This window comes from Bos javanicus, chromosome 11 (assembly GCF_032452875.1).
Source record: "Bos javanicus breed banteng chromosome 11, ARS-OSU_banteng_1.0, whole genome shotgun sequence".
Lineage (NCBI taxonomy): Eukaryota > Metazoa > Chordata > Mammalia > Artiodactyla > Bovidae > Bos > Bos javanicus.
The window spans coordinates 47,388,479-47,402,925 of record NC_083878.1 but is presented as its reverse complement, the minus strand read 5'-3'; the positions used below and the strand labels follow the sequence as shown (position 1 = coordinate 47,402,925).

The 14,447-nt window shown below is 39.4% G+C and overlaps 1 protein-coding gene across 2 annotated transcripts in view; it reads right to left on the bottom strand.

Annotated features, from left to right (window-relative positions):
* Window positions 1-2,112: 2,112 nt before the first annotated feature.
* Window positions 2,113-14,447, bottom strand: part of EIF2AK3 (eukaryotic translation initiation factor 2 alpha kinase 3) — an 83,655-nt gene continuing 71,320 nt past the window's right edge. For both annotated transcript variants that reach the window (XM_061432598.1, XM_061432599.1), the window contains exons 15-17: window positions 10,986-11,087; window positions 5,549-5,611; window positions 2,113-3,315 (exon numbers count right to left, since the gene is read on the bottom strand). In XM_061432598.1, coding sequence (XP_061288582.1) covers window positions 3,115-3,315; window positions 5,549-5,611; window positions 10,986-11,087 — 366 coding nt within the window. In that variant the 3' untranslated portion in view covers window positions 2,113-3,114. The remainder of the gene's footprint in view (window positions 3,316-5,548; window positions 5,612-10,985; window positions 11,088-14,447) is intronic.

Genomic DNA, 14,447 nt, shown 5'->3' with positions numbered 1-14,447 from the left:
TTCTCTGCTGATCCATTGGCTAAGACTCCGAGATCCTAATGCAGAGGGCCAGAGTTCCATCCCTGGCCAGGGAACTAGATTCACATGTGTCGCAACCAAGATCACAGACCCCGTGTGAAAGTGTGTTAGTCTCTCGGTCATGTCCAACTCTTTATGACCCCATGGGTTGTAGCCCACCAGTCTCCTCTGTCCATGGGATTTCCCAGGCAGGAATACTGGAGTGGGTAGCCATTCTGTTCTCCAGGGATCTTCCAGACCTAGGGATCAAACCCGGGTCTCCTGCATTGCAGGTGGATTCTTTACCATCTGAGCCACCAAGGAAGCCCAGGTTAGATACTTGCAAATCCTTAAGACAGCTTGGTATGAGGGAGTAGGCAAGAACCTTAACTAGGGACTGGAATTCCTGGGATTTGGTCCCAGTTCTGCTCTGATTGGCTGTTAATAAGGGGCAAATCACAGCATCTTTCTGGACCTGAGTTTTACAATAAGAATGGTAATAATAACATCTGCCATGGTATTTTTTATAACTTTAAATTTTATTATTTTACTATATATTTTTATTTATTTGACTGTACCAGGTCCCAGCCTCAGCAAGCGAGATCCTTTTTTTTTCAGTTGCTGCATGTGGAATCTGCAGCTCCCTGACCGGGGATCAAACCTGGGCCTCCTGCATTGGGAGCCTGGAGTCCTAGTTACTGGACCACCAGGGAAATCCCTAAATAGCTAGCTCTCAGGGTGGTTGTGAGGGTCAAAGGATCTGCAGCTGGAACCGAGTTGGCAGAATGGGAAGAAATCAACAGGATCCCTCGCTGGGGTGAAGAGGAAAATAGTCACTGAAGCAGGCTAAGAGAGGAAGAAAAAAAAAGAGTTGAACTGGCTAGGAGCCAAGCTGAACAGGGAAGAAAGACAGTTGGAGCCTCATTAAGCAGTGAGAATCTGGGAAGAGCACACAAAGACCTGTGACGTGTGCCCAGCTTACAAACTGCTCAAACTCTATGGGGCAGACATCACATGTCTATAAGATGGAAACAATCATTACAACCCTGAAGGCTGTGTCTGGCGAGTTTGTGCCTGGCAGCTCTGCACGCCAGATGCCTCCATCAGACACATCGTGATCGCAACACAACTGGCTTTGCCATAGCCTTTGCTCTGCGCAGCCTCCCTTTAGGGTAGAATGGTCTTTATGTCTCTGGCACAGAGTAGAAACTGAGCTAATGTGTTTGGATTATGAGTCCAGTGAATTTTGAAAAGGACTTGGTCCTGTGAAGTCTTTGGGAGAGGACGAGAAGATGCCTGTTTAGAACAGGTTCAGTTCAGTGTCCGACTCTTTGCGACCCCACGAACCCACAGCACGCCAGGCCTTCCTGTCCATCACCAACTCCCGGAGTTTACCCAAACTCATGTCCATTAGAACAGGTTAGGAATAAGTTTTCTTTCTATTGTCTTAAATTAATTTTTATTGAAGTATAGTTGCTTGAAATGTGTTAGTGTCTGCTGTATAACAAAGTGAATCAGTTATACACACATGTATATTCCCCTTTTGGGGTTTCTTTCCCATTTAGGTCACCACAGAGCACTGTAATAGAGCTCCCGCTATACAGCGTGTGTGTATGTGTGTGTGTGTGTGTGCTCAGTCGTGTCTAACTCTGCGACTCCATGGACTGTAGCCCACCAGGCTCCTCTGTCCATGGAATTTTTCAGGCAAGAATATTGGAGCAAGTTGCCATTTCCTACTCCAGGGGATCTTCCCAATCCAGGATCTGAACCCTTGTCTCTTGCGACTGCAGCATCGTCAGGCAGATTCTTTACCACAGAGCTACCTGGGAAGCCCTGTGCTACACAGTAGGTTCTCATTAATTATCTATTTTATACATGGTATCAATAGTGTATATGTGTCAAGTCCAGTCTCCCATTTCATTCCCTGGCCCTTGATGTCCATATGTTTCTTCTCAACATTTGTGTCTCTATTTCTGCTTTGTAAATAAGATCATCTATAAGGAATAAGTTTTCTTGAGAGTAGGGTTATGACTCTTTGGAGACCTATGATCCCATTTTAAAATCTGAAAAATTCCATTTTGGAGCTAGTTCCCTCAAATAAGAATCAACCATATATCATTTCTAAAAGTTTTATTAAACCATTTAGACTTGAAAGAAGTCACAATAGTTAACACACTTTTAAGTGCGTTCTGTACACCACCAACCCAAATGGATTGAGTTCAGAATTTTTATAAATAAAAAATAAACTTATTTACAGTGAAAAATAAAAACATGTTAGCAAGTTAGATGATTAAACTGTTATCTACAATCAGTTCTGAGACAGTATCAACCTACAGTATTACATTTAAGACATTTAAGATTTCATTAGATTTTAAAAGTCCATAATTGAAGCAGTTAGTTGTAATATATGATTTGTTTCTTACTACGGCTTTTTTTCCTTCTCCAAGCCAGAATTTTTGACCAATTTACACAATAAGCTTCATTTTCCTTTTATTGGAGGTAAAAGTACAAAAAACCCTTAAAAACCTTTCTCCCTAGAACTATCTGAGGAATAAAGCTATTTAATGCTACAAATGACCCTAGAAAACTAGCTATATAATTTGTGCTACTTGTCCTCCAAAATAATGCAGCTTCCTAATTCACCCACCAGGGACAAAAATGGGAGTCAGCTTTGTTTTGAAATCAGTCTTAAAACTTCCACTATCTCTCTAGAAAGCATCTTTCTATAACAATATGGTTACCACCATGTAGGGACTTTCATTTTTCTGTACTATAAAAATATTTCCATTTCGTAATTCTCTCTGTACATTTTAGGGATTGCTTCTACCTCCTTAGGCAAAACGTGAGGACAGAATGCTTGGCCAGCCAGTTTCAACAGACCAACGAGGGAAAGGACCGCATGTGACAGCCCTCCCCTCGACTGGAGCGAAAATCAAAAGTTGGCTCAGATGAGGTGTGAGCTCCAAAATCCAGTTTAAAATCTGATTTAGAAAAGGCAGCCTAAAACAAAATCAAGTGGAGAACCATATTTTCAAGTCTGCGATTTTGGAAAAGCAACATTCCTCTGAAGCAGGCTATTCTGATGTCACTTGTTAGGGGCGAGAGCGGAACTTAAGGCTAATTGCTGGGCAAAGGGCTGTGGGGGCTGCTGGAGTGTCTTGAATGTTTTGCTCCGGGCGAGCTCATGGAGCGAGACCTCTGTCTGAGGAGTGTCTTTTCTGGAAACTCCAAGTCCTCGAAGATCGCGTTTTCAATGATGCTCGCCGCTTCTGGCCGTTCAGTAGGGGATGGGGACAGCATGTCTTGCACCATGGCATACTGAAAGATAAAAATTGTTTTGTGATGGCCACTAAACCATTGCCTAAATCAGGAGTCCACCAAATATTATGTTTCCGTAACTATGTTAAGTTGGTGAGCCAGTTTCTCTTTTTTTCTCAATTAATTTTTATTGGAATACAGTTGCTCTACAATGTTGTGTTAGTTGTGCTGAACGTTGTCGAACCTGGGTTTCTGGCATTGCAGGCAGATTCTTTACCATCTGAGCCACTTGATTCCATAGGGAATCAGTTATAGGTACACATATATCCCCCCTTTTTTGGATTGCCTTCCCATTTAGCTCACCACAGAGCACTGAGTAGAGTTCCCTTTGCTATAGAGAAGCGTCTCGCTGGTTATCTATTTTATACATAGGATCAGCAGGGTATGTATGTCAATCCCAATCTCCCCAGTCATCCCACCCCATCCCACCCACCTCACCTCACCCTCCCTTGTCCATATGTTTGTTCTCTACATCTGTGTGTGAGCAACTTCTCAGCTCTGCCACTGAAATACAAAAGCAGCCACAGACCGTACGTAAACAGGTGGGCCTGCCAGTGTTCCCATGAAATTTTATTACCAAAACAGGTAGCAGGCTGGATTTGGCCTATGGGTCATAGTTTGGCCAAGTCTTGCTCCAAATACACATGGACTATTCCAGGTTAATTGGTTGTTTCCTAATATAAAGGGCCTTAAATCACATCTCTGAAACACAGTCTGACCTTTAAAATAAATTCATCTTACAACTGCATGTGAATGTACAATTACTTCAATAAAGATGTCAATTAAAAAATAATCATACCAAATAGAGACACCGAGAAGGGACATGTGGACACAGAGGGACGGGGAGGATGGGATGAACGGGGAAAGGAGTGTTGATGTACATACACTACCATGTGTAAAAGAGACAGCTAGTGGGAAGCTGCTATATAGCACAGGGAGCTCAGCTCAGTGCTCTGTGATGACTTAGATGGGTGGGATAAGGAGGCAAATAGAGGAAGATACGAGAGGGAGAGGATATATGTAAATGTATAGCTGATTCACTTCATTGTACAGCGGAGACTAACAACACTGTAAAGCAATTATACCCCAATAAATAAAAAGAAAAATAAATCATGCCAGTGGTCAGTACCTAGCCCCTTTTCCTGATTTTTTTCCAACCACTTTAACATAACACAGATTCTTGTGAGTCCCCCAGGAACTGATTCACCACTTTGCAAAATATACAACAAACTAATTTTTAGTAAAATAAACTTCACTTTAAGTTAGCATATCTCTATATTGTTATAAAGTTCATTTTTAATGCAACCCTTCAATATACTTAAAATACTGAAAGATCAATTAGACTTTTTCCAATTTGATAATTAGCCACAAATTTTAATTTTCTTCAACTGAATTTACTAAGAAAATCCAAGAACCATCAGTGCGTAAATTTTAAAGTGATGTGCTTGTGGACATAATATAAATAAACAAAAACTGCAAAAAGAAACTTCAAACGTTCATTACACACAGTTTTCACTATCAAGACCATTTTAACTTTCCCTTCCCACTATTCTGAATCATTTACTGTTTCTCTGAGGGGTATAATTCCAACACACAAAATCAGGGGAAATGAGTGACTTTTTTTTAAGAAGCTGGTTTTTAAGATCTGTGTCAAATTCATTAAGATAAAGAAATTAATGGCCTGATTATAATGGCAACTTGATTCCTATGAAGGTGGGGTCTTTAGGTTCAGCCTTACTGAAAGGTGTGCACATGCTCAATTGCTCAGTCATGTCGGACTCTTTGTGACCCCATGGACTACATACAGACTGCCAGGCTCCTCTGTCCATGGAGTTTTCCAGATAAGAATATTGGAGTGGTTGCCATGATCGAACCTGCGTCTCTTGCATCTTCTGCATTGGCAGGAAGGTTCTTTACCACTGAGCTACCTGGGAAGCCCTACTCAAAGGCAAGGTTGTTACAATCCCTGAATGGGCTGTCATGCAGCATGGAGCAGACTCCTAGCTGCCTGAACAGGGACTAAACTCACAACCCTGCAGTGGAAGGTCACACTCTTAACCAGGGAATTCCCCAGCCTTTGGTTTAACAAGTTGTATGTTGTTGGGATCAGGTCACTTTCCTCTTTAGACCTTAGGCCTCCTCATCTATAAAATGTGGAAACTGATGAGCTGACTGCTGACTTCACATCCTAAGTAAGATTTTAAAGAAAATAAAAGATGAGAATTATACCAACCTCACGAGGATATTTTTGAGCAAATAGTGGTGGAAATTTGAGATCTCTTACATCAGTTAGGATCTGCAAAGAAAGAAAAGTGTTACTTATCTTTAAATCCATTTTGATATGTTAATCTATTTAAACAGAGATATTTTTTGATACTGTAAGAAAGGCTGAACATTAAGTAGATAGAAAATTTATCAATAGCTTTTTCTGACTTGATAATCTACACATCAGTGCTTCCTGGGCACAGATTTATCTGCCACCAAATCACCATATAATTTACATATATTAGAACTGTACATGATCCTGACATCTGGATTTTAACTGAAAATGGACTGATCTGCATAAAAAATAATTCAATCATTCATGAACACACATTTGTGTTCTTAAGTGGGTAACTTTTTCTACTAGTCACTGATCACTTGTATTTGATATAAAAGGACACAGTGTTCTTTTGGAGTGAAGTAAACTAAGTCAATTGTGCTAAATTCTGAATATAAAAAATAAACTAGCTTTTTGGGAAATTTTCATACAAACAGGATAACAGTGTCTACTTTGTATGATTGCTTTGAGACTTAAATGAGGTAATTCAGGCAAACTATTTGGCACAGTGCCTTAAACTCCTTTAAAACATTTTTATTACTTATTTATTTTCGGTTGCTCTGGGTCTTCGTTGCTACACTTGGGCTCTCTCTAGTTGCAGCGAGTGGGGGCTATTCTCTAGCTGTGGTGTGTGGGTTCCTCACTGTGGTGGCTTCTCTTGTTGCAGAACACAGGCTCTAGGCACATGGGTTTCAGTAGCTGTGGCACGTGGGCTCAGTAGTTGTGGCTCCCGGGCTCTAGGCACAGGCTCAGTAGTTGTGGCTCAGGGGCTTCGTTGCCCCACAGCATATGGAATCTTCCTGGACCAGGGATTGAACCCATGTCCCCTGCATTGGCAGGTGGATTCTTTACCACTGTGCCACCAGGGAAGTCCCTGATACTCCTTTTGTAATGAATCAGTTTTGAGAAATGAAATAAAGCAAGTATGTCTTCATATTTCGTGAGAAATAAGCTAAAATGTACTTAAACAAAAACATGAACTGGGCTGGCATTTGTCACTTCCCACTAAAGGAAAACAGAAACTTCACTAGAAGAATCTATGACACAAGCCATAGAAGGGAGTGTTTCACCTGCTAATAGGTAGGTCCTACCAAATAATGTGCAGATAAATGCTTGAGTCTTGAATCACAGAATTTTTAATCCCATAACATGTTTGTTTTTTTTTTTAACCTGCTGCCCTTTCATTAAGAAAATGAAATGGGAAGCCACTGGCTGGAATAAATTGGTCATAATACATAATACATATACTTGGCAAAGGACTTGAAAAGATGGTCAAGGTCATTAGTCATCAGAGAAATGCAAAGTGAAACCACAATCTGATTGTATTGTACTCCTATCAGAATACCCAAAAAATGTAAAGACTAAAACCTAAGTGTTGATAAGGATGCCGAGGACCTAGAACTCGCCTACACTGTGGGTGAGAATATAAAATGGCACTTTCTTATACAGTTAAACCATTTACACATAATTTACCAATCCTACCTCCTAATTACCCAAGACTAATGAAAAACAGATGTGTGTCTACAAAGAGACCAGTTTACAAATGTTCACAGCAACTTCCACTTTATTCACAGGTGTTTCCAACAGGTAAATGGACACAGGAACTACGTATAGATACCATGGCATGTTACTTAATAAAAAGGAGAAACTGCTGACACACTGAGTAATGAATGAACCTTAAAACCTTTAAGGCGAGTCAAAGAAGGCAGACACAAATGTATATACATGTATGATTCCATTCATATGAAACTTTCTAAGACAAAATAGATGAGTGGTTGCTTGGAATCAGGATGGGATGAAAGAACAGGAGACTGACTGGGAAGGAACAAAAGGCAACTTTTGGGGATGATAGAAATATTCTGTATTTTGAATGTAGTGGTCATTACATGAAGGTTTAAAAGTATCAAAATCCCATAAAAATGTAGAAAGTGGGTACACTGTACTGTATGTAAATTATACCTCAATAAAATTAGTTTTTCAAAAAACATCTTGGTCAAATCACTGAATAGTCTCTTTTACATTCACTAATAGAATCTCAGAGGGGTTCTGGCTAAACAACGCAGATTTTCTGGAATTCCTTGATGGTCCAGTGGCTAGGACTCTGCCCTCCCACTGCCGGGGGCCTGGGTTCAATCCCTTGTTAGGGAACTAGATCCCACATGCCACAACAAAAGATCAGAGATCCTCTGTGCTACAACTAAGATCCAGTGCAACCAAATAAAAAAAAAAAAAAAGAGTAAACATGGCAGATTTGTTTAACTATATTTCAAAGTAAACATTTTCACTAAAACAACTCCAAAGAAAGGAAAAACATTTTAAATCTTTAAAATGAGTGCAATGGAAGAAAAGATCACATCTTTGGAAAGAGAGAGAAAGTAGATGGAAACATAGTGTAACTACTTTAGCTCAACAGAGAAAGGTAAACCAGGGTGCCCACGGGGGATAAGGCCAACAGATGGGGAACTGCTTAGCTGTGTGGAACCTGCAGGAGGTGGGGGTGAGGGATGAAGATGGCTGTAGGAGAGCTGTGGGAAGTTCTGTATATGAAGTGATATTATATACCCCCATAGGACACAAAGGGCTTCCCCGATGGCTCAAACAGTAAAGAATCTGCCTGCAATGCGGGAGACCCAGATTCAATCCCTGAGTCAGGAAGATCCTCTGGAGAAGAGAATGGCAACCCACTCCAGTATTCTTCCCTGGGGAATCCCATGGACAGAGGAGCCTGGCAGGCTACAGCCCATGGGATAGCAAAGAGTCAGACAGGACTGAGCAACTAACGCTTTCACTGTTCACAGGACACAGAGGTTTGTCCTTTGAAGAAACTGAACCAAGGCATTCCAAACAGGCATGAGGATGAATTGGGGGGTGGGGGGCATGGAAAACAGAACGAATGAAGATCTTCAACAGTAAGACACTCTCCACCCCCATCCATCCCAATTCTTTCTCAAGCAGGAGAATGAAGCTTCTTCTCTGGAGAGAATGAGGAAAGTCCGAGATGCTAACATGTGAGTGTTCTCCTCCACCGCCACCCCAAAGAAAGCACTGGATCGTAACACTTAACAGTCATGTCCACTTCAGGTTTTTTTTTTTGGTTGCATGGCTTGCAGGATCTTAGTTCCCTGTCCAGGGATGGAATAGGGATCCACAGCAGGTGAAAGCTCTGAGTCCTAACCACTGGACTGCCAGGGAATTCCCTTTTTTGTTTATTTTTTAATGTCCACTTCTGGTTACCATTTTAGAGCACCATTCTTAAATATGAACAGTCAGGATTGTCAACATGTGAAACACACACACAAATCATTAGAAAACTCAGAGATATTAGTAGGGAGAAAGTAAGTGTGACTATAAAGGGGTAGCAAGAGGGATGGAACACTTCTGTATCTAGACTGCAGTGTTGGTTACAGAAACCATAAAGAGATAAAATACCCAGAATACAAAGTACCAATGTCAAATTTATGTTGTACTATAATTATGTAAGACATAACACTTAGAAATTAGATGGAGGGTATTTCTTATATTATCTTTGCAACTTTCTGTGCATCTATAATAATTTCAAACAGAAAGCTAAAAAAAAAAAAAAGGAAAGAGACAGTATAGGGGAAGAAATACATACATACATATAATTGAGATTCTCAGCAATATGAAGAGACTGAATTCATGTAAAAAGAGTGCAAATACTACAAAAAAGGAACAATCTTAGACGATAAAAACTGAATTGTCAAAGGAATTACGAAAGTTAGAAGAACAAGTTAAGGAACTTCTGCAAAAAATAGTACAAAAAGACAATAATAGAAAATAGGAGGGAAAAAAATTAGACATTTTTAGGAATAAGTCAGGAGTCCCAGAAAAAACAAAAAAATTGAAGAATTTATCCAAAAAAAATATGAGAAACTTACTAGACTGAAGGATGAATCCTTCTAACTCAAAGAATCTACCAAGTGCTAAGTACAGTAAGTGAGCAGGGGGTGGGCAGGGTTGGTGGGGAGATCTGAAAGGATCTGAGAGGACTAAATTTCACAACGGCACTGATAAAAACTAAATCCCTAAAGCCCTCAGAAAGGAAGATATAACAGGTCCAAAATACCCCATATAAAAAAAAAAGACACATCAAAATGGTATCAGCTTTTCAACAGCACTATTGGAAGCTATAAGAGAACAGGGCAATGCCCTCAAGGTTCTGAAGGAAAGTTATTTTCAATCTAGAACTAGAACCTAGTCAATTTATCAATTATGTATAAGGATAGGGAAAAAAAATACATTTTCAGATACCCGAGGACTCTAAAATTTTCCCTCATACATTCTTTCTGAGAAATTTACGGCAGAATGTGCTCCAGCAAAATAAGAGAGTAATAATAATAAGAGAGTAAACAAAACAAAACATGAAATCTAGGAAACAAGGGATCCAAGCCAGGATCCAAGGTGATTAACATCTGGGTTGCTCCTACCTACTAGTCATTATGAAAATGCTACTATGAACATCTGTGTACCAATTTTTGTGTGGACCTATGTTTTAATTTCTCTTGGAGAAATAGGAGTAGAACCTAGGAGAAGAACACGGTCATTCCATGTTTACCTTTTTGAGGATGGGTCACACTGTCTTACACAGTGGAATGTACCACTTTACACTCCTACCAGCAATGCACAAGAGCACTAATATCTCCATATCCTCGCCAACACTTATTTTCTGCTCTTATTTTATTCTATGATAGCTATTCTGGATGGTGTGAAGTGGTATCTCACTGTGATTTCAATTCACATTTCCCTGATGAATAGTGATGCTGTACTTACTGGCCATCTGTAATCTTCAGAGAAATATATATTCAAGTCCTTTGCCCATTTTTTAACAGGGTTGTTTGTTTCTTGTTGTTGAACTCTAGTCATCCTTTATATATTCTAGGCACTATTTTTAAGACTTTCAGTACTATACTCCTTAAAGGCAATAGTCATGGTTTAGTTTGAGAGGGGAAAGAAAACTTAACTACGCTTAGTTTTTCAGCTTTTAAGCATATGACTGTGTGGTCATTTGTTCTCTGGAAAATTCTCTTGACCACCACCATCGCCCCACCCTGTGGTTCCCCTAGCTTTGCCCTTATGACAAATTTGAGTGCAAAATATGGTTAAGTTATGATGAATTTAAGCAACAGCAAGAAAACAGACAATTCACCACAATAATTTTTGAAGACTGAGCTTTAAATGGAAGCAAAGAGTCTACAAATTATTTCTCTTCTACTTGCAGTCAACCAAGTTGTTGGTATTAAGAATAACTTATTTTTCTCTTACAACTCATTCTTTTGTCAATTGAAGAGTATTTTCTTCTGCCTTTTTGGAGGGGAGGGGAAGAACTTACCCTGACCCTTTCCATCTGAGTGCCGAACGGGTATAGTAATTCAAACAGAATGAGCCCCAAAGAAAAGATGTCCACTTTATGAGAGTAGCTGTTGCCATGAATCTGAAATCCCAAATAAAGAAGATTAGGAGAACAGTCACAGAGACAGTATCATAGATGATCATATAGCGTGAGTGAATCCCAACAATGACTTAGTCCCTACTTGGTTTAAATGTAATCCTGCAGGTAAAAATGTTAGCAAAGAGTTAATCATCTCTGAAGCCTCTTTTCTTCAAGTCACCCACAGCAAGAGTAATTAAACTACTCAGCATCACAGAAGGAAGCCCAGGTATAGCACTGAGATATGCATCAGTAAAATAGGCCCAGCGGAAGCCAGGAGCCAGGAAAAGCTGCCCCCATACCCCTGAGGTGAAGTTTTTCAAAGCCGGCACTATCTAAAGCAAATCTCTCATTTCTGACTATCTTAGTCCTCACCTATTTTCATGAGAAAATCTTCCAAACCACTCATCAACTGTGGTTAGCCCTCATTACGGCACTTAATTATGGACTTCTCTGCATTCTCGGCTGTATTTTTCATGTGTGTTATTTCTTACTCTTCACAACTAGATTATAAAGACCTGGAGGGAAGGGAGCTGCTTCTTTTGTATTCCTACCATCCAGAACTGGGCAAAGTAGAGAGAAGGCGTTAACAAGAACTTATTTGCTAAAAGGAACAAACGAATTACAACCCAACAGACTCTTAAAAAGTCTCATTCAAATTAAAAGTGACCTCCTAGGACTCATAAGAAGCCTTTCATTTGGGAAAATGAAGCTAGCCACATAACTTGACACTTGGCAAAGGCCAACAAAGGCCGGAACTTTGAGAATACTCACATCAATATTTCTTTTTATTTAGTTAGAGGTATGCAGAATCTTAGTTCCCCAACCAGGGATCAAATACCCAAAAGTGAAAGGATGGAGTCTTAACCGCTGGACCACCAGCCAATGCACCAAGATATTTTTTTAACTCTTATTTACCTAAAAATGCCTATTTTCTTTTACACGAATGACTTTTGTTCAGAAACATGATTTGCAGGTCATAGCTATTTTTCATCAAAACTGTACTTATTGGTTTATTGTCTTCTAGAGTTGAGTGTTACAGAAAACAAGCTCTTTAAGCTGTAACCTCTTTTTTTCCCTACCTAAATACTTTAATACTATTTTTCCTTTATCTTGAAATTCAAGATGTCTAAGTATAGGACTATATTAAAAAAAAACCAATTAAATTAAAAAATGAAAATGTTAAGCATGAAAAATAACACACTTAAATAATGCAAACAACTCAGGCAGTCTAGAAGGATACTGTACAACAGTAAAATAAAGGCTGATTCCTATGACTGGTCTCTGATAAAACCTTCCAAAGATAATCTAATCCATTGGTTCTTAAAGTGTGGTCTATGGATCCCTGGTGATCCCAACATCCTTTCAGGAGGTCTACAAAGTCAAGACTATTTTCATAATAATTCTAAGATATGATTTGTCTTTTCACTGTGTTGACATTTGCTCTGCTGAATCTTAGCACAAATTAAGGCAGTGGCACCAAACCATACTAGTAGTAATTATGTTCTTCAGTTTACATACTGGGGGAGTAGGGTGGGAGCAAAAAAAAGCAAGAGAAAAGGAGAAAGCAAGAGAGCCAGTGAGAGAGAAAGAGAGAGAAAGAAAAAGCAAGAGAGAGAGAAACAGAAAAAAGAGAGAAAGTGAAAGTAAGAAATGCAAAGAAAGAGAAAGAAAGAGAGAAAAGGAGAAAGAGAAAGCAAGAGAGAGAAAGAGAAAGAGAGAAAAGGAAAAAGAGAAAGCGAGAGAGAAAGCAACAGTAAGAGAAAGAAAAAGAGGGAAAGAGAAAGCAAGAAAGAAAAGAGAAAAAGAGAAAGAGAAAGTGGAAGTAAGAGAGAGAAGGACAGTTTCACTTAAAATATCCTTTGCTGAAGCAATAAAACTGATTAATTTTATTACGTCTTGCCCCTTAGGCACGCGTCTTTTTGACATTTTGTGTGGCACAGTGAGCAGTGTTCATAAAGCAGTTCTGCTCCACGCTGAAGTAAAATGCTGTCTCAAGAGAAAGCATTTATGCGATTGTTCGAGTTCCTATGTGAACTTCTCACTGAGCACTTCTCATCGAGCACCACTCTGACTTGAAAGAAAAACTGGTAGACCAACTGTGGTTATTCAGACTTGGAACTTGACAGTATTTTCTTAAAGATGAATGAAGTGAGAATGGCACTTCAAGGAAAACTGACAGTTGTTGCCAAAGATAAAAGCTGAACTTTGAAGTGAACTTCAGAATTTTGGAAAATTTGTGTCCATCACTGGGAACCTGACAGCTTTCCTAATACTTAAAAGCGCTTTCTGGTGAGCTTGGTTGGTGATATTAAAATATTGATGATTTTTAAAAATATTATATGAGATTGAGAGGAATAGGAGAAGGGGGTGACAGAGGATGAGATGGTTGGATGGCATCACCGACTCAATGGACATGAGTTTGAGCAAACTCTGGGGGATAATAAAGGACAGGGAAGCCTGGTGGCTACAGTCCATGGCATTCAAAGAGTTGGACACGACTTAGCGAATAAACAACAACAATACTGAATTGTGACAATTTTTGGAAGACACATAACGTAGAGACCCAATAATTTCCAAATGACCAACGCACAACTTTAAAAACTCATGCACGAAAAAGAGGTCCATTCAAAGTGTGAAATGGGTGTTACAATAACAGAATACAGAATGTCCACTGCTATGGTTTTAGATTCCACAGGGCAAATGATTCTTCAGAAACTTCAGAAACTTTTGCTTATTGAGTTTTGGTGATGCCCGTATCAACCTGGAAATGGTATTAAAATGTTCCTCCCTTCCCCACTGCGTATCTGTTTGAGGTCAGATTTGCTTAATATACTTGAACCAAAATAACATAGTTCAAGGGATTAAATGCAAAAGCAGATATGAAATCTAACCCTTTTAAGTCAGAGAGTAAAGAGCTTTAAAAAAATGGAAATAAATACCACTATTCTCACTAGTTTTCTTTGGGAAAATATTTATTTTTCAGAAAGTATCTTGAAGATTTGATAGATTTAAGACGGTTATTTTTAATTGAATTACTAAAATTTTATAAATTTCTGCTTTCATCTCTAATGTGGCAAATATTGATAGATATAATCTCACAAGAAAAATTATTAAGCTCTCAATCATATTTAAGTATAAACAGGCACTGGCCAAAAAGTCTGAGAACCATTCATCTAAGCATCTATAAGCTTGTGAATATCATCAGCTCTGGGGAGGCTACACTGAATCTCCCAGGATGCCCTGCTCCGACCACTTCCGGTCTCTGTTCCATTTACAGTTTTTCCCACAAGGCAACACAGCTCAGCCTGTCCGCCTCTGTTTCCTGCCATGCCTGTGGATGAACACAGAGGGCAGTTCACT